Genomic DNA, 26,932 nt, shown 5'->3' on the forward strand with positions numbered 1-26,932 from the left:
CATATATTTAGGGCTCCAACTGAAGAGGTCAAAATTTTCCTATACCAACTTTTGCAAACGTCGTTCCTGTTCAGACGTGAGCCTGGGCTCAATTGCCAACACTCCTATACTGAATTTGTACCTTTCTAGATCATCAATTATCCCTGCCCAGCGCTCCCCTGCCATAATGTCTGTGAACAGTCCCTTTCTTTCTGTTTCCTCAACCTCCTTTACCTGCCTTTGATTCTTTCGTTGTCTCTTTACCTTATCACCGGCAGTCTCTTCTATCCTGCGCTCCTGTTTACCCCTCTTGTTCTTATTTCCCTCCTGAATCTCTATTTCATGACACCGATGCCCCTCGCCAGCTCCTTTTTTGCCGTACATGCTGAGGCAGTTATTGTAACATTCTCTGGCTCGCCTTTGGTCGACTGCAATCTTTCCCACTCTTCCGCACATCAGCGGATACTTAACCGCCAGATGAGCCGTGGAGATTACCGCACAAAGATGGTTAAGTGTGTTCCTTCCTATAATGACGTTGTATGAAGCTACGACCTGTATCACGAGGTATCTCACACGAAAGAGCTTGGGATTCTCATCGATCCCAAAGATTGTGTCCAAATCTATGTATCCCTGCACCCAAACTTGCTCGCCTGAAAACCCCCCAGAGTTCCTGTATAAGGCATTAAATCTTTATCCGTTAATCCCAGCTGATCGAATGCATCTCCATAGATGATATCAGCAGAGCTGCCTTGGTCTAGAAGGACCCGGCGGACATTGAAACTGTTGATCCTGATCATGACGACTATAGGATCATCCTTGTGCGTTTTAACCCCCTCAAAGTCTCTCGTTGAAAATGTCGGGATGCTGGAACCCAAAAGGAGTCTCATATTGTTGCACCGACGTCACCGCCCTAGCGTGTCTTCTCCTTGCTGAGGCTGTTACACCACCCCCGCCGAAACCACCTGCAATTTTATTTATCGTGCCAACCGGTGGCTCAAGATCCTTATTAAAGGTTTCCTCTGCTCCTTTCTTCCATGCGGCCAGCGTCTCCTTTTTGTCAGTATTCGGCGTGTGGCAATGATCTTCCCACCGGCGATCGTCTTGCGGGCGAGACCCCCTGTACCTGCTCCCCTGCTGTCGCTCCCCGTTCTAGCGATCGCCACGTTCATTCAGTTGTGACCACCCCGCTCAGATCAGCCTCTCGATCTCATTCTTCAGAGAAAAGCAATCCCCCGTGTCATGTTCTGCCGAACGGTGGTACTCACACCACTTGGTCTTGTCTGTCGTTGCCCGCGGCGGGTCAATCCCTCTTTCGCCCTCCTAAACTGTGTGCGTCGCCTTAACTTCACGCAGCAGCTCTGTTAGGTGGGCGTTCAAGCTTTTTCCTGCCTTCTCTCGGCGACGAGGGTCAGCCTGATGCCATGGCCGGCGCCGCTCAAAATTTTCCTTTTTAGGATACAAAGATTCCCTCGGCGCCTTTTCCCTTGTTCGAACCTTCCTATCCTGTCTTCTGCTTCCCTCTACTTTCACCTTGCTCGGCTTATCTTCTGGTGACACGTCCCTCTGGTTGCCATCCTTCTCTACCTTCGCGCGTCTCCGCTTAAAAGCGTCATCCTCCTCGTCAAGTATGTACGTGTTCGCCCGGGCTCGCACCTCCGCCATTGACTTGGCTGGATTTCGGCTCTATTTACTATTTAGCTTTCCTGGCTGCAATCCATTTTTAAAGGCGCGGGCACAGGCATTTGGCTCGGATTCCTCTATCTTTACTAACGCAGCGCTGAACCGCTTCACGTACTGCTTCAAAGTCTCGCCCTCAGATTGACGCACATTGTACAAATCTTCAATCGTCACCTGCTTAGTTTTGCTCGCCGAGAACTGGACAAGGAATTTGGATGAGAAGTCACGAAAGTTCGTGATGGATCCTCGTGGTAGAGTCGTGAACCACGCCATTGTTGTGCCTTTGAATGTGGCTGGAAACATCTTACACTTGACCGCATCAGAAGCGGCGCTGATCACCATCTTCGTGTTGAAATACAGCAGGTGCTTCTTGGGATCAGCCTTTCCACTGTAGGTTTCCAACACTATATTCTTCATATTGTCTGGAATGGCAACTTCTCTCACCGCCGCTTAAAACGGTTTGAACTCAGCCACAGTCTTTGCCTCGCGCTCTCCCTCATCTTGCTGCTCAAAACGATAATACTCTAGCTGCTCTTAGAGATACTCGTTTCGTTGTCGAATATCGTCAATACTACTAATCAGACGTCTCCAATCTTGGCTGGAGATCGGTGCCTGAGTCTCTCCTCCTGACGCTGTGGGTGACCTCTGCCGCTCTGGCGAGGACGGCGGTGAGGGCAACGGAGGCGTCGGAGAAGGAGGAGGTGGAGGCGGAGCAGGAGGAGTCACCTGATCCGTCTTCTCACGTTGAACCTGCGCACGTCGTGGCATGCCTCTGACGCGGCGCATCGGCGAAACATGTCGATGCTCAGGATCCTTATCACGTCGTCTGCGACGTGTTTCCATCGGAATTGGAGAATTTCTTCGGAAAAACTCGGAAACGGAAGAAACTGTACGGAAAATCAAAGAATCTTCTTCTGGATCACAATCTTCAAAAAACTCGAGAACAATTGCTTAGAAGAACAAGCTTCACTCTTCTGAATCACGATCCACGTAGTCCGGGAATAGAAATCTACTGTTCCCCACAGACGGCGCCAAATGTTCCGTGCTAGAACATAGAGAGGGAAGGTAGTACCCAAAGTGTGAGGAAAGTTATGTGAATGCTTAGAGAGAGAAGCTTTAACCGCTTAGAGAGAGAAAATATAACTGAATTTCAATGTTATTATTTCTCAAATGAGCTAAGAATCCTTTACAATTGATACTCCCCTCCTATTTATAAAGGTGGAGTTGGGCTTTGGTGCCTCTATCCTAGCAAAATGGGCCAGTTGGGCCTCGGGAAGGGAGGCCCAGGTCATGGCGCGTTCCCTGCCCAAGGTCAGGTCTCCTGGCGAGGGACCCTGGGGTCTCGCCCAGTCCAACAACAAACTTAGAAAAAACCTTAGTAAAGAAAAAATAATGCAATTAATGAATGAAAAAATGGAATTGGGGAGCTAGATGTGACGAAGAATTGAAATTGGTTAATTAAGAAGAAAGAGATGGTAAATACCTAATCCGAGTAAAGCTTAGAAGGTCGACATCAGATCTGAAAGATTAGATGGAGAGAGTAAAATGAGTATATTTAATGCGGCGCCTCAATTGAAGGACTAGATTTTTAAGTTTTATCGGAAACCCTATCATAAATTGATGTATGTGAGAGTGAGTAAAGGCGGAAACCAATTTAAGAAAAGATAAAATTTCAAAGCTTTGTAACTTCATTCATCGCGTGATTTGGGCGGAAAACCCTATTGGAGGATTGGATTTGAGCATGAGCCTCCTTATTTCCCCGTAGGCAGAGGTTGTTATCCAGCTTTCAACTGAATCGCCTTTAGAGTTTTGTCTTCACTAATGGAACCATGAGAATGAGGGAGATCAAAAGATCTTGACAAAGATTTGAGTATGTTTTAGCAGAATGAGTTTTAGTGTGCTCAAGTTTCTATCTAGTCGGTATTTGGTTGAGTAATGGGAGTTAGGGTTTAGTATTTGGGAATTGAGTGTACTTATCTTTAACTCATAATATCAAGTGGATAGATGTTTCTAGATTGTATGATGGGCCTTTCAAACTTATGGGTCCGTTTGTTAGTCAGGATAGGACTAGAGCAAAAGATATGATAAATGATTGGATAAAGACATGATATGATAAGAGCAGGATAGACTTTTGTCCTATAATGTGCTTGACGTGGACAGAATATTGATAGGATATGATAGAAACAATGAAAAATGTCTCAAACTTTATTAATTATACTTATATAAGTAGAGAAATAAATTTAAATAATATTATATGATCTAGAAAGCGACAAGAGGAAGGTGATAGGTGGAGGGCCACGGATGATTTTTGATCATTACTTAGCAGTCTCGATGTGGAGCCCCAAGTTCATCTCGCCGACGGCGAAAGTGACAAAAACGTTGGCATGGATCCGGATACCGGGTCTGAATGCAGCATTCTATGATGAAAGTTTTCTGATGTCAGTGGCTCAGGTTATCGGCACCCCGATTCGGGTGGACATTAACACACTCCGAGGGAACAGAGGGAAGTTTGCCCGAATTTGTGTGGAATTGGATCTTTCAAACCCTGTGCTGGGGAAGATCATGATTGAGGATGATTGGTATAAGATTGAGTATGAAGGATTGCACGTCATTTGCACCAAATGTGGCTGTTATGGACACAGGTCACGGGAGTGTACCAGAGACTCGCCGCCAAATAAAACCAATACAGCACCAGAAAAGCCTTTGGGGAATACGTCAGTGATGATGGAGGGTCAAACGGTGGTGTCAACGCCTTCGGCGACGGTGGAGAGGCCAGATGAAACAATTAATGCAGGCCCGGAGAGTAATGGCAACAATCTGAGCCAGCATTCGAAGGCAGCGGAATTCAAGGGGAATTTTGAATCGAATGGGATGGTGGTTGACAATAACGTCGCTGATTCCGCCAATGAGATTGGAGTCAATCATGGGGCCATTATTATCGGTATTGAGGAAGCAATCATTGACAAAACCCCACCACCTGAGGAGGAAACTTTTGGATCCTGGATGACTGTGACAAAAAAAAAGAGAAATAAACCAACGGGGGGCCCACTGAAGGTTAAGGCTGAGCTGAGGGAAGCCAAAGCTAATAACAACAAGTCAAACAGGATTTATAACGAGACACCAAAAGCAAGGGAGAAAAAAGGGGAGAAGAAAGAGGAGAAAACAGAATTTTCCATCCAAGGAGGCAATAAATTTAATATGGGGAAATCTACAGGCCCCACGAGGACACATGGAGGGCTAAAAGCCAAGAAGGGACAAAGAGGGGAGGTGGCTACAATTTTGTCACTGAATCAACACGCGTCCCCCACGAAAACCCTAGGGCAAGGAGACAATCCAATGGCGGCAAACCTGGCTTCTGGATCAACGGCACACCTGATTCAGGACTCCGAGGAGTATCTCAAATATTTCAAAAAGTTTGATGATGCAATAAAGCAAGCTTCTATGTGCACAAGCATGCACGTGGATCAAAAATCCAATGATGAGCAGTAAACATAAGCCTCATGAGGTTGAGGGAGGCCTCCAGCTTTCTCCCCCTGTAAATTTGGTTTTAATGATTGGTTTCGAAGACTTCTCTGTTTTGTCTTGGAATGTTCGTGGAGCCTTGCGAGAAGCAGGGAGATTATTTATCAAAGATATGATGCGCCAGGAGAAACCAGATATGGTAATTTTGGTGGAAACCCGGTGCCAGTTTGATCGGGTCCGTCAGTTCTGGCTTTCGATTGGATTCAGGCCTTGCTTCCTGGAAGAGGCTGTGGGGTTCAGCGGGGGCATTTGGGTCCTTCAAAATGATAGATCCAACTTCAATGTGGGCCTACTAAACCAACACCATCAAGCTATAACCTTTGAGTTATGGAAGGACAATTTATCTTGGATGTGTTCTGCCATATATGCTGCCCCGGTTCCTACTCAAAGAGAGTCCCTGTGGAATCACCTGGAAACATTGAGGGAGGTGATTGTGGCCCCATGGATGCTCATAGGTGACTTTAATGAAGTATTACATGCGAGTGAGGTTCGGGGAGGGAATTTTGTGCCCTCGAGAGCCAACAAGTTTGCTGCCATTATGGAACAGTGCCAATTAGTGGACCTAGGTCTCATTGGCTCCAATTTCACATGGTTCCGTAAGCTAAACAACCGGGTGGTGATGTCCAAGAGACTGGATAGAGCGTTGGGAGACATTGACTGGCGTGTAGCCTTCCCCGAGGCCTATGTAGAAACGTTATCTCGGATCCATTCAGATCATTCTCCCATCATGGTTCACTGTGGGCCGCGTCCTACCAACCAAAGCCTTCGTCCCTTCCGGTTCCTGGCAGCTTGGGCTGAGCACCCAGAGTTCAAAATGGTAGTGGAGAATGCTTGGCGTACCAGTAGGGAGGATATCAGTACAAAGCTGGAGAGGGTCCAAACGGCGGCCTTGGCGTTCAATCGCGAGGTGTTTGGGAACATTCACTGGCGTAAGCGAAGGGTTGAAGCGCGACTCAAAGGCGTTCAACGAGAATTGGACGCTAGAGTCACTTCTGACATGGTCATGCACGAATCAGCACTTCAGAAAGAACTACAGGCCATTCTGAAACAAGAAGAGATGTTGTGGTTCCAAAAAGCAAGAGAGAATGCAGTAAGACTTGGGGATCGAAATACGGCTTATTTTCAGACAAAGTGTGTGATTAGAAGGAAAAGAAGCCACGTGCACAAGCTCAAGAATGCTGATGGTGAGTGGTGTGAGGACCAGTAGGGGTTGGAAACCATGATCCAAAGCTATTACACCTCTCTCTTTGCAGCAAGGCCGAACCCGAGTACTGATGGTCTTCCCCAAGGAGCATTCCCGAGGCTTTCTGATGCAGCTAGAGAATTTATAGCGGAACCAGTTAGTAAGGAAGAGGTGAGAAAAGCCTTGATGTCTATGAAGTCCTATACAGCTCCAGGGCCAGACGGTTTTCAGCCATTCTTCTTCAAAGAATATTGGGATCAAGTGGGGGATACACTTTGGAAGGTAGTCAAAGAAGCCTTTGTGTTAGGGAAGGTTGATGACAACCTGCTAAGAATCCTCTTGGTAATTATTCTGAAAGTGGATAATCCAGTTACTGTAAAAGAATTTCGCCCCATAAGTTTATGCAATGTGACTTATAAACTTATAACTAAAGTGTTGGTGAATCGATTAAGGCCTTTTCTGAATAACCTCATCGGCCCTATGCAAAATAGCTTCCGGCCAGGGAGGGGGACTATGGACAATGCACTCGTAGCCCAAGAGATTGTGTACCAAATGGATAAATCAAAGGCGAAGAAAGGGACCATGGCCTTCAAGATTGATCTTGAAAAGGCATATGATAGCGTCTCTTGGGAATTCCTTCATGAAACCCTAATTATGTTTGGCCTTCCCCTCATGATAGTGGATCTGATTATGTGCTGTGTGTCATCGTCCCAAATTGCTATTCTTTGGAACGGGTCCACTCTCCCATCCTTTAAACCAGGGAGAGGCCTCCGCCAGGGAGATCCAATTTCCCCTTATCTTTTCCTTCTTTGCATGGAGAGACTATCTTGTTATAGACAAAGCCTTGTTGACAGAGGAGAATGGAAACCAATCCAGGTAGCGGTACATGGTCCTAAAATATCTCATCTATTTTTTGCAGATGATGTGTTGTTATTTTGTCAGGCATCAAAGGAGCAAATGACTCTTTTGGCCCAAACTATGACTATGTTCTGTAATAGTTCTGGGTTGAAGGTGAATTTACAGAAATCAAAGGCGACCACATCGAGAGGAGTAAGTCTGGAGGTCAAAGAGGAGATGTCCAGGGTTGCTCCAATTCCGTTTGTGGGGAACCTAGGGCGCTATCTTGGTTTTCCATTGACTGGCGGGAGAATGAAAAATGGGGACTTTAATTTCTTACTGGAGAACATCAAGAAAAAAATGGCCTCTTGGAAAACAGGTTTACTCAATATGGCGGGTAGAGTGTGCTTGGCGAAGTCGGTCATGGCATCCATTCCTAGCTATTTGATGCAAAGCTTCTGGATCCCTAGATCAACGCTCCTCAAAATGAACCAGTCTATGCGGAGCTTTATTTGGGCAAAAGGAAAGAGAACGAGGGGTTGGCACCGTGCTAGTTGGCCCACTCTAACGTTGGAGAAGAAAGAGGGAGGCCTGGGGATTAAGGATATGATGATCTCGAATACAGCTCTGATGGGGAAGGCAGTGTGGTCCATGATGGCTCACCCAAACAAACTGTGGGTGCAAGTCATGAAAAACAAGTACCTTAACAATGATTCTTTTTTGCAGGTTAAAGTAAAACCTTGTGACTCTCCAATTTGGCGTGGTATCCTGAAAGCTAGAGACCAACTTCACGAGGGGTTCAGATTCCGGTTGGGAGATGGTGCTTCTTCTCTCTGGTACACGGACTGGAGTGGTGAGGGCAAGCTTGCAGAACACGTCCCTTATGTAAACATAGCGGACACAGCTATCCAGCTTGTAAATTTGATTGATAACGGAAGTTGGAACCTATCTCAATTGTATACTGATATTCCTGCGGCGTTCAAAAGAAAAATAATGTTAAGTAAGTAGTAGTAAGTGATAATGAGAATTTAATTATTTTATATGATTAAATCCAATAACAACATATATAAATCAATTTATTTTTTAATTAAATTTATTAGTAACTAAATAATTTTAACTTAAGAATAACAACTAGTAATTGATAACTAATAAAATTAATATTTTATTAAACTTAAAAATTTATATTTCTTAACTAATATAATTATAGATTATATAAAATATAATTATTGAAATTAATTTTGGGATATGGTAATAAACAAATAAAAAATTGATATCCTATCCTGTCAGGATATCAAGCTCCCCCCTCAGGATAACTTTTAAACATGATAGACAAAATAAGACAAGGGACATGATGGTGTTATCATATCCTGCTCAAACAACATATTACAACATGAAATGATTACTGCTTTCCTATCATGTATGTTTATCCTGTCCACCAAACGGGCCTGAAAGAGTGACAAAGTTTTTAATGAACAATGGCTACAGTAAGAGATGAATAGATAAAACTTTGTTTGTAAAGAACGATGGAGGAAACATTATGATAGCTCAGATTTATGTTGATGACATTGTCTTTGGTGGTATGTCTAACCAGATGGTGGACCGTTTTGTCCAGAAAATGAAATTTGAATTCGAAATGAGTCTTGTTGGTGAACTGACCGACTTTCTGGGTTTGCAAGTAAAACAAATGGAAGACACTATCTTTATTTCTCAAAGCAATAATGTAAAGAATTTAGTCAAGAAATTTGGACTTGAAAATTCCAGTCACAAGAGAACTCCAGCTGCAACACATGTTAAGTTGACTAAAGATGATAAAGGTATTGATGTTCATCAAAGTATGTACAGAAGCATGATTGGAAGTCTATTGTATCTCACAGCGAGTAAAGCTGACATCACTTTTGTTGTAAGTGTGTGTGCTAGATATCAGGCTGAACCCAAGATTAGTCACCTTATTCAAGTGAAGAGAATCATAAAGTACATCAATGGAACCAGTAACTATGGTATTATGTATACTGATCATGATACTAATTCTGTGTTAGAGGGTTATTGTGATGCTGATTGGGCTGGAAGTGTTGATGATAGAAAGAGCACATATGGTAGATGTTTCTTTCTTGGAAATAATTTGATATCATGGTTTAGCAAGAAACAGAATTGTGTGTTTCTATCTACTTCCGAATGTAAGACCCTAGTTTTTAAGATAGGTTAAATAATTATTTTCTTATTCACGTTTAGATTTCCGATGTAATGCATATGGAACTTTGACAAGTGTTTACCGAATTGGACGACTTTTTGAAGAAGAAAGTTCAGGAATTGACTAAGGATGATGCCATAGACAGTTTAAATCATAGTTCGAGCCATTTCAACACCCGACTTATGTCGAGAGTGCCCGAAAAAGGCTATTTATGCTCTTAAAGCATTATTTACACGAAATTCAAAATCTTTAGAAAAATAAGAATCTCTCTTTAATTTTCCCATGACCAATGTTTCGCTACAGAACTCTGGACTGTTCACACGATAGGTTTGGCTTTCGGGAAGTCCGTCGAAGCTAGGCTTTAATCTCTCGGGGACTTTAATTAAGACCCTTAATGAAATGTTTTTCTATTCGAAGCTTTTAACGAAGTTTACATCCGCTTAGTCACAATTCTTTTAGCAATTGCGATATTTCTTCAGAAGGAAGTTTCTTCGTCCGACTTCAACTGCAAAAAGTAGTTTTCCGGCGTATTTTGGCCAATATTGTGTTTATATCGTTTTCTTCAATTCTGAGAACTTTATTTGGAGTTCTGGCATTATGTCGCCAGATATTCACTTCTTATCGTTAGACAGAGGCACCGGAACGATCGGTTTCGAAAAACCTCGAAGTTTGCTTTTCGAGCATCCGCTATAAAAAGGCGGACCAACTAGAGAGAGAGGCTGTGTAACACCCCGATTTCCGGGTGTCACTTTAGTAACCAAAAATAAACTTTACGCGGAAAACAGGTAATTTTTTTTTTCGTTTGATTCCTTTAAATAAAGAGATAGAAAATAAAGACATAACCCAACACTAACTAATCAAAATACAAATATATACACATGTACAGCCTCAGCTGCACTCTCCCGTCACGCGCACTCGCAGTGACTCCAAAGTAGTGTGCCCGCAGGCAAAAATATACAGAACCAGAACTGTAAGTAAAAGTATCAAATATACAGTCATCCAAGAGAAAGTCGGCACCCAAAAATGGCCTGAACAAAAGACCCCTATACTCCGACAGACTCTCTGTGATCCTCCTCCAAAGAACCACACAAAAAGCCACACATCGGGAACCTACCCTGTCCCAAAAAGTAAGACGATCAGAGCTCTACACAAAAAAATGACGCTAGCCTAACCTACCCTCCCAGTTTAGCTCATAGCTCCTCCTCCTCCTCGTCGCTGCTCGGCGAGTAGCTCTCCCCACTGCTCTCGGAGTCAGAGTCGGAATCCACCGTAATCATCTGTGTCTAAGTCCACGACCTCCCTCCTAACTGTCCTGCGCACCGTCCTAGTCGAGCCGGTCTCAACATCCACCTCTCCTGTAAGAACATCCTCCTCCACCACCCTAACCAAGGGGTCCACACGGTAGCCGTGCAGTGAAGAGAAAGAAAAGAGACGTGAGGCAGATGGGACAACAGACTCCCTCTTCGGCCACACAAGCCTAGAGGACGACGCCACGTCGGTAGGATCGATGGCAGTAGCAGGAGGTGGCGCAACAGGTGCAGCAACAACAGGCTCGATCTCCGCTGGGTCCTCGTCTTAAGAAGATGAAGCAGGAGGTGGTGCAGGTGGTCCTCGACCAGTACCTGGTCCACAGTGAACTGAGGGCGGCAAGTCAAAGCTCAGCTCCATACGTCGTAGTACTCCTCTCGTCAAGCGTCCACGCTCATCTGTCCGGTCCTCCATGACCCTTCCTCGGTACGTCGCTCGGTGACCCGCAACATCGATCACCCAAGCGGTGGGGGCATCACGATCCACCAACTCATACCTGACCCCCCCCCCCCCGAGGGAGAGACCATCGAAAACCAGTCGACCATCGACATCTGGCAGCAGGCCGATCGCCCAAACACAAACATGAAACCAAAGCCAAAGCGCTAGGGACAACTCACGGAAATAATTAGATATACAATCAACATGTGATATGGGGTATAGATATATATGTTGATATATATATATATATAAGCAATCCTAGCATGTTATTGGCTCTAACAATGCTCCAATAAATCAAACAGCACACAATTCCAGTCAGAGTGAATGTATGCGTGAAATGCAATCAATATGATCCGGATATTTGTGACGCGTTCCCGTTCGCCACAAGTGAAGCATTCCCGTTATTCACCGTATGATGAACCATTCCCGTTATTCATCAATAATGCATTGGTGAACCATTCCTGTTATTCACCAAATGATGCAATGGTGAACCATTCCTGTTATTCACCATATAATGCATGATGCAATATGGTTAGCCAAACATTGAATCGTCCTCACAACACAAGCGTTTAGCTCAAACCCAATATCAAGACAAACCCAAGAGTTAGTGTCGGTCAATACAACACAACTCGGAGTTAGTGTCGGTCAATACAACACAACTCCAACAACAAAAGAACCCAAGGGTTTAGTGTCGGTCAATACAACACAACCCCAACAACAAGAGTACACAAGGGTTTAGTGTCGGTCAATACAACACAACCCCAACAACAAGAGTACTTAAAGTACTCGGTGACTTTCAATCATCACCGTAGCTCACCTCAGTGGCTTTCCCCAAATCCAAAACCCACAACAGAAGTCGACTTTTCCCCGTCTTTCGTAAATATTTTCCCCTTCAGTTTTCCTATGCTTAAACGTTAATAAAAATTGTTTCAATTCGAATTAGTCAAGTTATGAGTTTATTTCTCAAAGTCTAAGTTTCCCAAGTCTTTAGTTTTCGAAACCCTCCAAAAGAAGTTTCCCGGGGAAAGTCTAAGTATTCCAACGAATACCAACGAATGGCTAAGTCTCAAACCCCACATTTGAACTTGCCTAGGGTTGTTCATCCAACCCGAAATACCAACTTCAATCAGTTCAGAGGTTCCCCACTCCGAAGTCGCGTCAAAACGCACAATTCAACAATATCACAATATCACAAGTTATGGAAAACATCATAACATCAACTCATCATCATAATCAACATCAAAGTAAAGCATAAGTCGAATTCATCGACGCCTATCATGCAGTCATAGCTAATAGTAAGTTGCCCTAACCTCGAGCTGCTCCAGTCTCGTGGTTAAAACTTCCTTCACACGAATGCTCTGCAAAACCCAAAGTTCCTTCAACTGAACCTCGGAGAAAAACAAAGCAGAATCCAAACAAAATCGATTAGCTCGATCACAATACAACACATTAACGATAGACAAAGCATTAAAGCTTCATAATACAACAATCGGATACGAAAAGACAAGTTTTCGAAAACGAAAAACTCTCCCCCCTATTGATATAGCTCTCGGCCATAAGGGAAAAAGGGCTCCGGCTCTTTTTCTTCGATCAAATCTGTTTACAAGGTAGTTTTAGGGTAAAACTAAGGCAAAGAAACTGTCGGAAAAATTTTCGGACGATCGGATCGAAATACGGCTATTCAGGGGCATTTTGGTCCAAAATAAAAGCTCAAAACCTCAAAGTTATCAGTTCGGAGAACAAATTTGATAGCAATGATCCTGACGACATCCGTGACAACTAATCCTAAAGGCACGAAGTCAGATTACGACTTTTCGACAGTAAAGTTTCGAAATGTGCGACAAAAAGGGTTTTGAATCAGTTTTTTAGATCCTTGACAACTCGATCCATATCGGCGAATACTGACGAAGGTTTTAGCCTCTTGGGCACGTAGAGAACAAACCCCAAGCGAAAAATCAAGAAAAACGGACAGTTTTACGAAAAGCTCGAAACTTTGAGCACAGAAACGACTAAAGAAAAGCAGTAGAAACGATGATCAGAGGTAAGAATCAAGCTAGTTACCTCGGTACCTTGAAGTAGGAACGAACTGCGCGAAGATCGGTCAAGTTTCGGCGAAAAAATCTTCTCCCTCTCCTCTCCACAACTCGCGGCCTTGAAGAAAGAAAATGAGAAGATATTTTGATTTTTCAGCTATTTATAGGAAGGTGAAATCGCGGGAAAATGAAAATTTCGCGATTCCGATTTTTGCAGCACGTTCACCGATGAATTCTAAGAGAGATTCTGGCGACAGAATTCCAGAACTCCAAAACTACTTTTTGCTGTGATGGTCAGACGACAAAACTTTGTTCTGGAGAAAGATTGGAAACGTCGAAAAAAATCTGACAACGCGGACGGAAACTTCGTTAAAAGTCCCGAATAGAAAAAGTCTTCATCCAGTGATCAAATATAGGGTTTCGAAGCAAAGAAATTAGCGTCGTCGGACTTCCGAAAAGTGAATACTATCGTGCGTACAGTCCAGGGTTCCGAAATGAAACACTGGTCGAAGGAAAAATAAAGAGAACCTTTAAATTTTCCAAGGATTCGAAATCTCACTTAATACGTTGCTCTAAAAGCGAAATTAGCCTATTCTGGACACTCTCGCCATAAGGCAGGTGTGCAGACGACTCGCACTAATTCCTAAAACGACTACGCAACATTCCTCAAGCAATTCCTGAACTTTCTTCTTCATTAATCTTTCTCAAACATCAAACTCCTGTCACGCTTACACTGATTCTACGCGTGAGTCGGAAATTAACTTGTTCTATAAATCCAGGTCTTACAGGCTGCGAGTTCTAGAGACAAAAAGAGAGAGAGAAAGGATCTCTTCGTGAGTTCTTTTCCGATCGTCCTGATTTCAGTTTCTCTGGATCGACAGTGAGGTATTCTTGCTATTCCATAACTTTGTTTTCACTTTCTGTAGCTTTAAACCATGTCTTTTTGTGCTCAAAGTTTGGGTCATTTTCCAAAACTATCTTTTTACTTCGATTTTTCTTTAGATCTACATTCTACTACTACCCAACAACCTATATTCATCGCTGATGCGCGCCGATTTTGATCGAGTCGCCGTAGATCTGAAAAACTGTAGAAATACCCATATTCACCAAAGTTTCTCTTTTTGTACCAAAAGTTCACGACTAAACCTTGTGCCTTTGGGATTAGTTTCTATAAATACTACGATCTACAACGCTGTCAAATTTATTTTCAAAAATTTTAACTTTGAGTTTTGAGCTTAAAGTTTGGACCCAAAAGCACCTAGTAGCTTAGAAATTTCTAAAACATTTCCGAGCATTGATTTACCCTAGTTATACCCCTAGATTACTACTAATCAAGTTAGATCGGAGAAAAAGAGTAGAAACGCTAATTCCATGGGGAGTGGCCGAGAGCTCCTAAAGAGTAGAAACAACATATATGTTTATAAGCTTTAATTGTTCTATGATTGGTGTTGACTGAATCAGATGCATTTGTGATAAGTGGCTAATTGTAGAATATGTTGATATGTCCGAATATGCGTTATTGGATTGTATTAACTGTTTGTGAAATTATTTATTCGTATATTGTGGTATCGTCGGAGTGTGGGTAAAGAGAGTTTATGCCATGCTAGTGACGGAATCTGTCAAGAGAATGATCATGAGGTCAGACCAAGGTCTGAACCTTTGCTATATTAGGAGATTGAGACCTTCTCGGGGAATTACACGGGTTTAAGGGAAAACCTTAGAACTTATGGAATTATAAACCATTTTACAAATAAAAATCAAAATACATTAAACAACATTCAAACACCTTAACGTATCGATAAATTGTTGAAGAAGACTTAGAGCTTGAATAAGAATTTGGGAATATGAGAAGTGTCAATGGTCCTAGTTTAGGGGAAACCCGGAGTGCTTCTGCACCTTTTGCCAAATCGACAGTTAACATTTATGCTACCTGAGGGATAGGTCGGAAACCAATAAGTTTCCGAGTACGTTGGTACTCTTTTGCTCGATGAGCAGTTTCGTTGTTTGGCTATCTAAAGGTTAAGCCGGGAAGTTAGAAGTTTCCAAGTACATTGGTACTCTTTCGCTCGCTGAGCAGTTTTTACCATCAGATTGGATGAGTCGGATGATTCGAGTAATCATCAAGAGTGTTTGCACTCTATCGTTATGAGAATTCGAGGTCGATAGTTCGACAATTTCCTTAGGGAATTTTAGAGACAATATTCTTAGCTAGACACTTACGTTGTAAGGACGATACGATGTTTGGCTAACCATATTGCATCATTCATTCATGTTTGAGGTTACACGATGGGATGTCGAGCCTCGATGGGACCAGTGGGATCCAAAGATTAGGTTTCCACATAGATCACTAGGTGTGACTACTTATTTAGGTTGTAAGAGACACCGAGTCTGATGGTTAACACAAAGGTCAGTGAAAAGGCCGACTCGTACACACGTGTCCAGCCTGTCCGGAGCATTATTTTAGCATGACACTGCATTTCATACCATTCATTTGATGATTTGATGTTGATAAACATCGTTATGAGTTAGATGATTTGATGTTGATAAACATCATTATGTTTTTGCTCAATCGATGATTTATGCATGCTGATTTAGTAGTTGATGATATATTGATATATATGTCATGATAACAACTATCGAACCTATATATATCTACCCCCATACTCTACTTGTTCTCTTTATTATCTACCCTATTATGTGAGTTGACCCTCGCGCATTGCCTTATGTGTATTGTTTGTGTTTGGGCGGTCGGCAAACTGCCAGATGTCGCTGGGGAGTGGTTTTCGCTGGTTCGCCGTCCGGGGGAATCAGGTACGAGCTAATTGACAGAGTTGACCCTTCCGCTAGAGAGTTGGACCCCGCCAACCACCGAACGACGTACCGAGGGAGAGTGATGGAGGATGTGATTGATAACCATGGAGACATGACTACTGGAGTTATGTGGAAGTACACTGTTGTCTTTGACCTGCCGCCGATGGTTCACTTCGGACTAGGCACTGGATTGCGACCACCTACGCCACTGTCGTCATTATCGTCTTCGTCATCTGATGAGGAGGATCCTTCCAAGATTGATGTTGTTACTGTGACACCGTTTGGACCGACACCGCCTACTGCTGTGGACCCTACTAACGTTGCGTCATCTTCGAGGCTCGTTGAGCCGAAGGAGGAGCCTGTCACCACGACTCTGACTCGTCTTGGGGCGTATGTTTCCTCTCGTGGTTACCGTGTTGAACCATTGGTTCGCATGCTTGAGGAGGAGATCGCTACTGACGTAGTCGATCTGGAGACTGGTTTGACTAGGGTGGCATGGAACATGACTTGGGTTAGGGTGTATATTCAGTAGTAGCTCTGGTTAGTTGTTGTACATTTGGCACATGGTAGGTTCCCGACCTTTTGATTTTTGTGTGATTCTCTGTATGGGAACCACAGAGAGTAGTCGGACGATAGGAGGTCTGAGGAGGCTGTTTTGGGCTGACTCTCTCACATTTTGATGACTGTAATTATTACACTACTTTGATCACTGTTGCGTACACTTTCCTTCTGGCATACTTTCTGTCACCGTCAGGTTCTAGTGACGTTATGGTACAGCATGGGCTGTATCTATCTCATATATATTCAGTTTATCGGGGTACGTCCGGAGTTTTAATCAAGTCCACGTTGGACAAGCCTTTCATATTTCTTTATCTCACTTAAAAAAATACCTTCATTTTTCGCTGCTTTATTTTTAATTGGTTACTAAAGTGACGCTCTGAAAGTCGGGGTGTTACACCGAAGTTGAGTATATTGTTGCTGGGAGTAGTTGCACCCAATTACTATGGGTGAAGCAGATGTTGAAGGAGTTTAATGTTGAGCAAGATGTCATGACACTATATTGCGAAAACTTGAGTGCTATTAATATTTCCAAGAATCCAATTCAACACAGCAGAACCAAACATATTAATATTCGTCATCATTTTATTAGGAAACTTGTTGAAGACAAAATTGTGAATCTTGAGCATGTAGCAATTGAGAAATAGTTAGTTGACATTTTCACAAAAGCTTTAGATGTAGTTCAATTTGAAAAATTGAGGGGTTCTTTGGGCATTTTCTTGTTTGATGAGTTGTAGCAATTATAGTTGAAATTGCGTGCTAATGACTATATTTCCTTTCCCATAACTGCTAATGTACATGTAATCACGGAAATCATTACCTTTTTGAAATTATCTTTATTACTTCTTTGCACGCATACTCTTTCTATTTGCTCACAACCGCTCAACCTCTGCATCTCCTCCAACCGCATCTCACAATGAGTCAAGATTCAGGAAAAAACAACTCCCCTAATCCAAAGCATGTTACGAATGCGTATGGTGTCAAATTTCTCGGCCTGCAAGGGTTATCGGATCGAGCAATGCTATTGTTCCCTTTAAGTCTCAAGGTCCCACTGATGTTGTTACCAAGAAGAGATAAAGCATTCCGCAAAGAAGAAGAAATCTACTGAAAATGTAAGTTCTCTTGAAGCCTCAAATGTACCAGCTACTACTACTCTTGCAAGCCAAGGTGATTCTGTAAGTGTAGATGCTGATACTATTGTAACTGTTGTTGTTTCTGAAATCCTTGAGAAATCGGTTGAAACTGCTCCTGTATTGAATGTTGAACCCAATGTTGAATCCCACAGTGATGCTGCTCCAGTCTTTAATGTTTCTACTCCATCAACTATCTATGTTGTTCAACCATCTAAAAATGAACCCCAATTCTCCAATTTGTCTCTATTGTCCCTGAACCCTCTCCTGTCCAAAATGTTCCTCTTGATGCTGAACCATCCTCAGGTCAGAAAAAGTCAGGTGTTGAACCCCCCTCGGGATCTGCAGATTCTGACTCTCAAACAGATGAGAATAAAAAGGTTGTTCAAGAAGATGGGGTTCAAGTAGGGATGTCGTAGAAGAAACTAAATCTGATGAAGTTCTTGTTACAAAAATTGTTGCTGGTAGTGTTGCTGAAAGACTTAAAAAGAAAAAGAAGAAAAAAGTTGTGAAAGTTCCCCATCGTTCCCCCAAGTCCAACAAGGATGTTGTTCCAGTTCCTAAAGAGAAGATGAATAAGAAGAAAGAGAAGATGGAGAGTCCACGTACCAAGAAAAGAAGTCTAAAAATAAATCACGCTCCTGTTAGTTGCTTAGAGACAAAGGCTAAAGATGATGTTCAGGACACTGTGTCTCATGCTAGAAAGAAGATAGGTGGAAAGAGAGTTCCTGTGAATGTTCCCCCTGTTCATCTGGATAATGTGTCATTCCATTCTGAAGCAAGTATTCATAAGTGGAAATATGTCTATCAAAGAAGAGTTGCTCGCAAGAGAGAACTTACTCAAGAGGCTCTGGAGTGCAAGGAGATCATGGAACCGCTTGCTGATGCAGGATTGATGAAGACTATCACAAATGTTGGGATATGTTATAACAAGATGGTCAAGGAATTCATTGTGAATATTACTGTTGATTTCAATGTTGAAGGGAGCAAGGAGTACAGAAAGGTCTGTGTGAGAGGTAAATGTATTAAGTTTCACCTGTTGTGATTGACAAGTATCTGGGTAGAAGTTAGGTTGTTGTGCCTGAAGAGGATGTTTGTTTGAATAAAAGTACAAAGGAAATCACTATTGGGCAAGTAAGACCTGGCCAAAGAAAGTGTAAGATCAAGGTTTGATCAGTGGTTGCATCTCTATGTTTTGATGATTACAATTAAGGTTTGTGATGATGAACAATTGTGGTACCCTAACGTTTGTCTTTTTAAGTTGTGACAAACAGGTTCTGAATCTGACCCAAGCCTATTCGTTCAGAAGAAGAAGAACCAAGGGTTACTAAAAAGAGAGCTATTCAATCTATCATGTTCGTTCTGAACAGTGGCAAATACTTCAGAAGCTCTGAAGATGGAAGCTCTCAAGAATATCTGAAGAACTCAAGTCAGAAGTTCTGAAGACCAGATGTTCCAGTGGAACGGTCCAGAAGCAGAAGACTCAAGTTCTGAAGACTTGCAAGAAGTTGGTTCTGAAGACCCAGGCTATTCTAGCTCTGACCATCAGAAGTTCTGAGGAACTCGTTCAGAAGCAGAAGTTGCATGGTCAGAAGACTCCAAGCTTCAATCTGACGATGATCAGAAGCTTCATCAACGTTCATCTAAAGCTCCTTCATCACAAGTCAACTGGTGAAAGGACAGGTCGCTATCACAGTACAACGTCGTACAAGTCTCAGTCTGTCCGCCACCTACCTTGCACAGCCTAGCAGTCTGATATTACAGAATTGCCACTCCAACGGATAAAACCCTAGCAACGGCTACATCACAAGTGTTGGAGTATATAAAGGCTGAAGAAAGAAGAAAGAGACTAAGAGAAACTCTGCTGAAAATATTCAACATATACGAACCATTCTCTTAGCATTATTTCTTCACTGTTCTTAAACTTCTGAGTTTACTATTCGCTTGTTAGAAGCACTCATTGTAAACCCGAAACCTTTTACATCATATTGTAAAGTTCATCATGAGACCAAGGTTGGTCGGATCTTGAGAGGACTGAATCAATGTTGATTAAGTATTTAGCTAGTCTTAAGAGGATCGGTAGATCAGCTTCTTAAGAGGATACTAGTGAGAAAAATCAGTGTACTGTTAGTCACTTAGCAGATTGCAAAGTGCAGTTGTAACACTCATTGATTTTAGTGGATTGCCTTCATCAGAAGAAGGAAGAAATCACCTTCACAGGTGGACTGGATTAGCTTGAGCTTTTATCTCAAGTGAACCAGGATAAAATACTCGTGTGCTTTACTTCCTATTATTCAGCACTTAGTTTTTATCTTTGAGTTTTGAAAAAGCCAAAAAGTATACCCGAGATTCAAAAACTCTATTCAAACCCCCCCTTTCTAGTGTTTTTCGCACCTTCAATTGGCATCAGAGCTCCGGTTCTGATTTTAACACCTAACAGTGTTCAGTGATCCAGAACCTTGTGTGAAAAACAAACAATGGCCCAAGCCAATACTTCCGCTGACAACAACAACAACAATCAACTCAGAGCACCGATCTTTGATGGTGAAAAGTTTGAGTACTGGAAAGATAGAATAGAATGTTATTTCCTTGGCACTGACCCAGATCTCTGGGATATGGTCATTGAAGGCTATACTGATCCAGTAGATGCTTCAGGTGTCAAGATCCCTCGTTCTGAAATGACTGACGCTCAGAAGAAGCGTTTTAAGGATCATCACAAGGCGAAGTCCATGCTATTCAGCTCAATATCATATATTGAGTATGAGAAGATCTCTGACAAAGAAACTGCTAAATCCATCTTTGACTCCTTGGTCATGACGCATGAAGGAAATGAAGAGGTCAAGGAAACCAAGGCTCTTGCTCTCATACAACAATATGAGCAGTTTAAGATGGAATCTGGTGAAACCATTGAGGAGATGTACTCAAGGTTTCAAACTCTGATTGCTGGAATCAGAGTGCTAAACAAGGGCTACTCTACTGGTGATCATGTCAAGAAGATTATCAGAAGTTTGCCTAAGGAGTGGAGAGCTTTTGTCACTGCACTGAAACTCTCCAGAAATTTGAACTCCTTGAAGTTAGAAGAGCTCGTGAGTCATCTCAGAAGCCATGAGATTGAACTCAAAGGAGACAAGCCTCAGAAGAAAGACAAGTCTATTGCTCTTAAGTCAAAGTCTGACAAAGCAAAAGCCTATCAGGCAGAAGAAGAAAATTCATCAGAAGAGCTGTCAGATGCGTCTGATGATGAAGAGTTGTCTCTTTTCACAAATAGGTTAAGCAAACTCTGGAAGAACAGACATAGCAAAGGCAAAGGACCAAAGAAAAGTTCAGGAAGATATGAATCTTCATCTGGTCAGAAGAAGTCATCTGGAAAGGAAGTCACTTGCTTCGAGTGCAAGGAATCTGGGCATTACAAAAGTGACTGTCCCAAGCTTAAGAAGGATAAGAGACCAAGAAAAGTCTTCAAGAAGAAAGCTCTCATAACCTTTGATGCAACTGATTCTGATGAAGCTGAGTCAGAAGAAGATGAAGCTGTGGAGGCTCTAATGGCTACCACTAGCAGAGGTGCTGGAGCTTCAGAAGATGATTCAGACTCTGAGAATGATGATGAGGTATTCTCTAACTTTTCTCTATCTGAGCTAAGAACTGCTTTATCTGAAATAATGAAGAAACATGATATTCTGCTAAATAAGCATAAAGAGCTCAAAAAGAAATATGCTGCAAAAACCAGTTCTATAGAAGTTCATGAGAAGTCAGTCTCTGAACTCATGGATGAAAACTATATTCTTGTTAATGACAATGCTGTTCTTCGTGCTAAAAATGATGTGCTAGAAGATCAACTTGCATCATCTGATGTTAAGTATGAGACAAAATATGAGAAAGCGTTTCAAAAGTTCCTTGCAAAGGGCATAGACAGAAGTCTTATGGCTTCAATGATCTATGGCATGAGCAGAAATGGGAACAGTGGCCTTGGCGACTTTCAATCCATGAAAGATAAGTCATCTGAGCCCAAACGCGAACCATTGCATGAGCATTTCGTTCCCGCTGGCACGGTCATTCCAGAGAAGGTTAAACCAAAGGTGGTGAAACCAAAGGGAAAGTTCAAACTTGACATGTCTAGATACTATACTCAGGTTCCTATGCATTATCCTCCTGTTGCACCCAAAGTTCCAAGAACTTCTGGGAAAACTAACAAGAAAGGACCCAAGATATGGGTACCTAAAACGAAAATTATTCCTGTTGCAGACATCTTATGCAGCTCAGTTAAGACACCTGTCATGGCATAGGATATGGAAAAATTCCAGTTATCAATGATGTACTTCTGGTGGAAGGATTATTTCACAACTTGCTCTCCATAAGCCAAATTGCTGACAAAGGTTACGATGTGATTTTCAATCAAACCGGATGCAAAGCTGTTAGTCAAACAGATGGATCTGTTTTATTTTCTGGGAAGAGAAAAAATGATATTTACAAGATCAGATCCTCTGAACTGCTATCTCAGAAGGTCAAGTGTCTCATGTCAGTTAATGATGAGCAATGGATCTGGCACAGACGTCTAGGACATTCCAGTCTCAGAAAAATTTCTCAACTTAGCAAGCTAAATCTCGTCAGAGGATTGCCTCATCTGAAGTATTCATCAGAGGCTCTATGTGAAGCTTGTCAGAAGGGTAAATTCACCAAGAAGCCTTTTAAAGCAAAGAATGTAGTATCTACAACAAGGCCCCTTGAGCTACTTCACATTGATCTCTTTGGACCAGTGAAAACTGAATCCATTGGAGGAAAGAAGTATGGGTTAGTCATTGTAGATGATTATAGCAGGTGGACATGGGTAAAGTTCCTAAGGCACAAAGATGAAACACATACTGTGTTTATCAACTTCATTACCCAAGTTCAGAAGGAGTTTCAATCTTCCGTGATTACTGTCAGAAGTGACCATGTGGAGAATTTGAGAACAAAGCTTTTGAAGATTTATTCAACTCTCAAGGAATCTCCCATAACTTCTCTTGTCATCGCACTCCTCGACAAAATGGAGTAGTTGAAAGAAAGAATAGAACTCTTCAGGAGATGGCTCGCACCATGATGCAAGAATCAAGTATGGCCAAGCACTTATGGGCAGAGGCAATCAACACTGCATGCTACATTCAGAACAGAATCTCCATTAGACCAATTCTGGAGAAAACTCCTTATGAGCTATGCAAAGGAAGGCAACCTGATATTTCTTACTTCCATCCTTTTGGAACCTGTTGCTACATGCTCAACACCAAGGAGCAATTGGGTAAATTCGATTCTAAAGCTTTAAAATGTTATTTTCTTGGTTATTCTGAAAGATCTAAAGGTTTTATAATTTATAATATTATTCATCAAACTGTTGAGGAATCTATCCAGATTAGATTTGATGATAAGCTTGGCTCAGAAAAGTCAAAGCTGTTTGAAAGATTTGCAGATTTAAGCATTGATTGTTCAGAAGCAAATCAACCAATGAAAAGCCCAGAGGATGTTACTTCAGAGGCAGAAGCATCTGAAGATGTTCCAACAACTTCTGATCAACTTCAGAAGAAGAAAAGAATAGTTGCTTCTCATCCTGAAGAACTGATCATTGGCAACAAAGATGCTCCCGTCAGAACCAGGTCTATGCTCAAACCTTCAGAAGAGACTCTTCTGAGTCTGAAGGGATTTGTGTCTCTCATTGAGCCGAAATCAGTTGATGAAGCTCTTGAAGACAAAGGCTGGATTCAAGCAATGCAAGAAGAGCTAGATCAGTTCACCAAGAATGATGTATGGACCTTAATTCCTAAACCTAAAGGTTTCCATGTCATAGGAACCAAGTGGGTGTTCAGAAACAAGCTAAATGAAAGAGGAGAAGTAACAAGAAACAAGGCAAGACTGGTGGCTCAAGGCTACAGTCAACAAGAGGGAATTTATTACACTGAGACCTTTGCTCCAGTTGCAAGGCTTGAAGCTATAAGGCTATTGATTTCCTTCTCAGTAAATCACAACATCATTCTCCATCAGATGGACGTCAAAAGTGCCTTCCTCAATGGCTACATTTCAGAAGAAGTGTATGTCAAGCAACCTTCAGGCTTTGAGGACAACAAACATCCAGAGCATGTCTACATGCTCAAGAAGTCACTCTACGGATTGAAACAAGCTCCCAGAGCGTGGTATGAAAGGCTCGGCTCCTTTCTTCTACAGAATGAGTTTGTAAGGGGTAAAGGTGACAATACTCTTTTCTTCAGAACCTATAAGAATGACATTCTTATAGTTCAGATTTATGTTGATGATATCATTTTTGGTTCTGCTAATCCCTCCTTGTGCAAGGAATTCTCTAAGTTAATGCAGGCTGAATTTGAAATGAGCATGATGGGAGAACTTAAATACTTCCTGGGAATTCAAATAGATCAACGACCAGGAGTCACCTACATCCATCAGAAGAAGTACACCCTGGAACTTCTGAAGAAGTTCAACATGAGTGACTGCAACATCTCAAAGACTCCAATGCATCCAACATGCATTCTTGAGAAAGAGGAAGTTTCCTCTAAGGTTTGTCAGAAGCTCTATCGTGGAATGATAGGCTCTCTTCTTTACTTAACTGCATCTAGACCTGATATATTGTTTAGTGTGCATCTCTGTGCTAGATTCCAATCAGATCCTTGAGAGACTCACTTAACTGCTGTTAAGAGGATCCTCAAATATCTGAAAGGAACTACTAACCTTGGCTTGATGTATAGAAAAACATCAGAGTATACACTTTCAGGTTTTTGTGATGCTGACTTTGCTGGAGATAGAGTGGAAAGGAAAAGCACTTCTGGAAGCTGCCACTTCCTTGGATCAAATCTTGTCACATGGTCAAGCAAGAGACAGAACACAATTGCTCTATCAACTGCAGAAGCAGAATATGTTTCAGCTGCCACTTGCTGTACACAAACCATATGGATGAAGAATCATCTAGAAGATTATGGCTTGTCTATGAAGAAAGTTCCCATCTACTGTGACAACACAGCTTCTATTTCACTCAGCAAGAATCCCATTCTACACTCAAGAGCAAAGCATATAGAGGTAAAGTATCATTATATTCGTGATCATGTTCAGAAGGGCACTCTATCATTAGAGTATGTTGATACTGACCATCAGTGGGCAGATATCTTTACTAAGCCCTTGGCAGAAGATAGGTTTTTATTTATTCTTGAAAACCTGAACATGGATTTTTGTCCAGAGTAAGGTTTTCTTCAGAACTTCTGACCATGGTACCTCTGAAGTCATCAGATGTTACCCCTTTCAGAAGTTACTCGATCAGAAGCACTTAACCCACTGGTTAAACTTCCGTGGTAGACAACAATACACGTGTCACTTCATTTGTGACATAGTTCCTTGAGTCGCGTGGTATATCTGCTATAATGATGATGTCTACTCTCCTCTACTATGCTATTTTCAGACTATATACTTTATAACCGTTGATTTTGCCTTTAATTTCTTAGAAAAACTGTCAACGGTTACCATTAAACCCACTATATGCACTGTCACACACGATCTCCCACTCACTTACACTTACGGTTTTGAAACTATCCGTGTGCATTGCATTCATTCATATTTCTTCCTCTATCATTTCCCCTTTCTCTCTGAACCCTAAACCTCCATCTCTAAGAATCATGGGCAAATCAAGGAAACCTAAGGCGAATGTTTTTGCTTCTACCACACAAATTGCCAAAGATCAAGAGAAGCAAAGATTCGAGGAAGCACAGAAGATTCTGAATGCACCAAATGTTGTCACCTGTGCAAAGAAAGTGGAAGAACTGAGTGTGTGCTGCGAAGCAAGAGTTGATTTTGATAATCTTGCTCAACATGGGTTTGATATTATGAACCAAGTCGAGTTGCAAGGATGGTCTGGGTACTTCAACAGGCTCGTTGGTCCAATCTATCACAAATTGGTTGTCGAGTTCTGGAAGAATGCAGTTTGCAACGACTACTACGTCGTCTCCCATGTACTGGACAAGAAAATTGTGATCTCTGAAGAATCTATAGCAAAACTGCTGGGTATGGAGTTTCAGCAGGGAAAAAGGATCAAGAATGTTGAAGCAAATGTTGCTGGAATGAGGACCGTGGTCAACAAGGCGCTCTATGATAACTGGTCTTACGAGAAAACCAAGTACAACATTAAGGACTTGAAGTCTGAAATGAAGATTTGGCAAAAGATCTTCATGCACTGTATTCACCCCAGAACTGGAGGAACTGATTACCTGAATGCAACTCAGAAGGTAATCATGTACTATATTTCAACTGGTGAGCTTATATGTCTGCCATTCCTACTTTTCAATTATCTGAAGGAATGTGTTGAAAAATCAAGGACCACAACTGGTTCTGAGAACAAAAGATTCATCTCTTACATTCCGTATGGAAGGCTGCTGTCAGACATCTTCGTCCAAAATAAGCTTGTCAAGACTCTATCAGATCTTGGACTTCACGAAGATCTGGCCATGACAGTTGGTGATGCTCTCAATGGCACAAAATTGAAGAAAATGCAGATCATTGAGAAGATTAAAGTTGCTCCCAAAGAAGACACCTCTGATGAAGTTCGTCGGAGAAATTACCCCATTGATGACTTTCCCATTTGGTCCAAGAAGGACAATCCAGCATGCATTCTGGAATATGTCAGGATGCTCAGAAGTCAAGGTGATCCAATCACCCTTACAGAATTTGTCAATACTCTTCCTGAAAGTCCTCCTCAACTGGTTACCAGGAAATCCAGGAGAGCAACAAGCAGCAAGCCCTCAGATCCTAAGGGAAAAGGGATTCTGATAGAGGAACCTGCAAAGAAGAAGGCTGCTTCCAAGACTGTGATCATCAGGGAACCATCTTCTGAAAGGCCTCTGAAGAGAACCTCAACTCAACAACAACAAATGTCTGATTCTGAAAGCTCAGAAGACACATGGGTAGACCCCTCAAGTGAGGAGACTGAAGATGAAGACAGGCCTCGGGCTAAGAGACGCAAAATCATTCTTGAGGAAGAGGAAGATGAGCAGGATGACCATGAGATCATCCAAATGTGATTCAGGGTATAAGAGACTCCTCAGAGGCTGAAGAATCCACAGATTCTGATTAGGTACACTTGGTAAGAAGAAGAAAGCTGCCTCTGAAAGGTCCCCTTCAGCAGAGAGAGACAGTTGCAGAACAAGCTTCTGAATCTGCTTCAGAAGTACAACGTGAAAGAAGATCTAAAAGAACTTCTGATCCAGCAAGGGCTGTCAAACTCACCAAAACCTCACCCATCAGAAGC

At 42.2% G+C, this 26,932-nt stretch overlaps 3 protein-coding genes across 3 annotated transcripts; 2 read left to right on the plus strand and 1 right to left on the minus strand.

Moving 5' to 3' along the window:
- Positions 1 to 1,662: 1,662 nt before the first annotated feature.
- Positions 1,663 to 2,073, minus strand: LOC130736647 (uncharacterized). Its single transcript, XM_057588451.1, has one exon. It carries the CDS (start codon positions 2,071 to 2,073, stop codon positions 1,663 to 1,665), a length of 411 nt encoding a protein of 136 aa, XP_057444434.1.
- A 1,914-nt stretch (positions 2,074 to 3,987) lies between these two features.
- LOC130736653 (uncharacterized) lies at positions 3,988 to 5,145 on the plus strand. Its single transcript, XM_057588456.1, has one exon. It carries the CDS (start codon positions 3,988 to 3,990, stop codon positions 5,143 to 5,145), a length of 1,158 nt encoding a protein of 385 aa, XP_057444439.1.
- A 3,590-nt stretch (positions 5,146 to 8,735) lies between these two features.
- On the plus strand, positions 8,736 to 9,401 carry LOC130736661 (secreted RxLR effector protein 161-like). The gene has a single exon (XM_057588465.1). It carries the CDS (start codon positions 8,736 to 8,738, stop codon positions 9,399 to 9,401), a length of 666 nt encoding a protein of 221 aa, XP_057444448.1.
- The last annotated feature ends 17,531 nt before the right edge of the window (positions 9,402 to 26,932 follow it).

Source organism: Lotus japonicus, chromosome 1, assembly GCF_012489685.1.
Source record: "Lotus japonicus ecotype B-129 chromosome 1, LjGifu_v1.2".
In the NCBI taxonomy this organism is placed as follows: Eukaryota; Viridiplantae; Streptophyta; class Magnoliopsida; order Fabales; family Fabaceae; genus Lotus; species Lotus japonicus.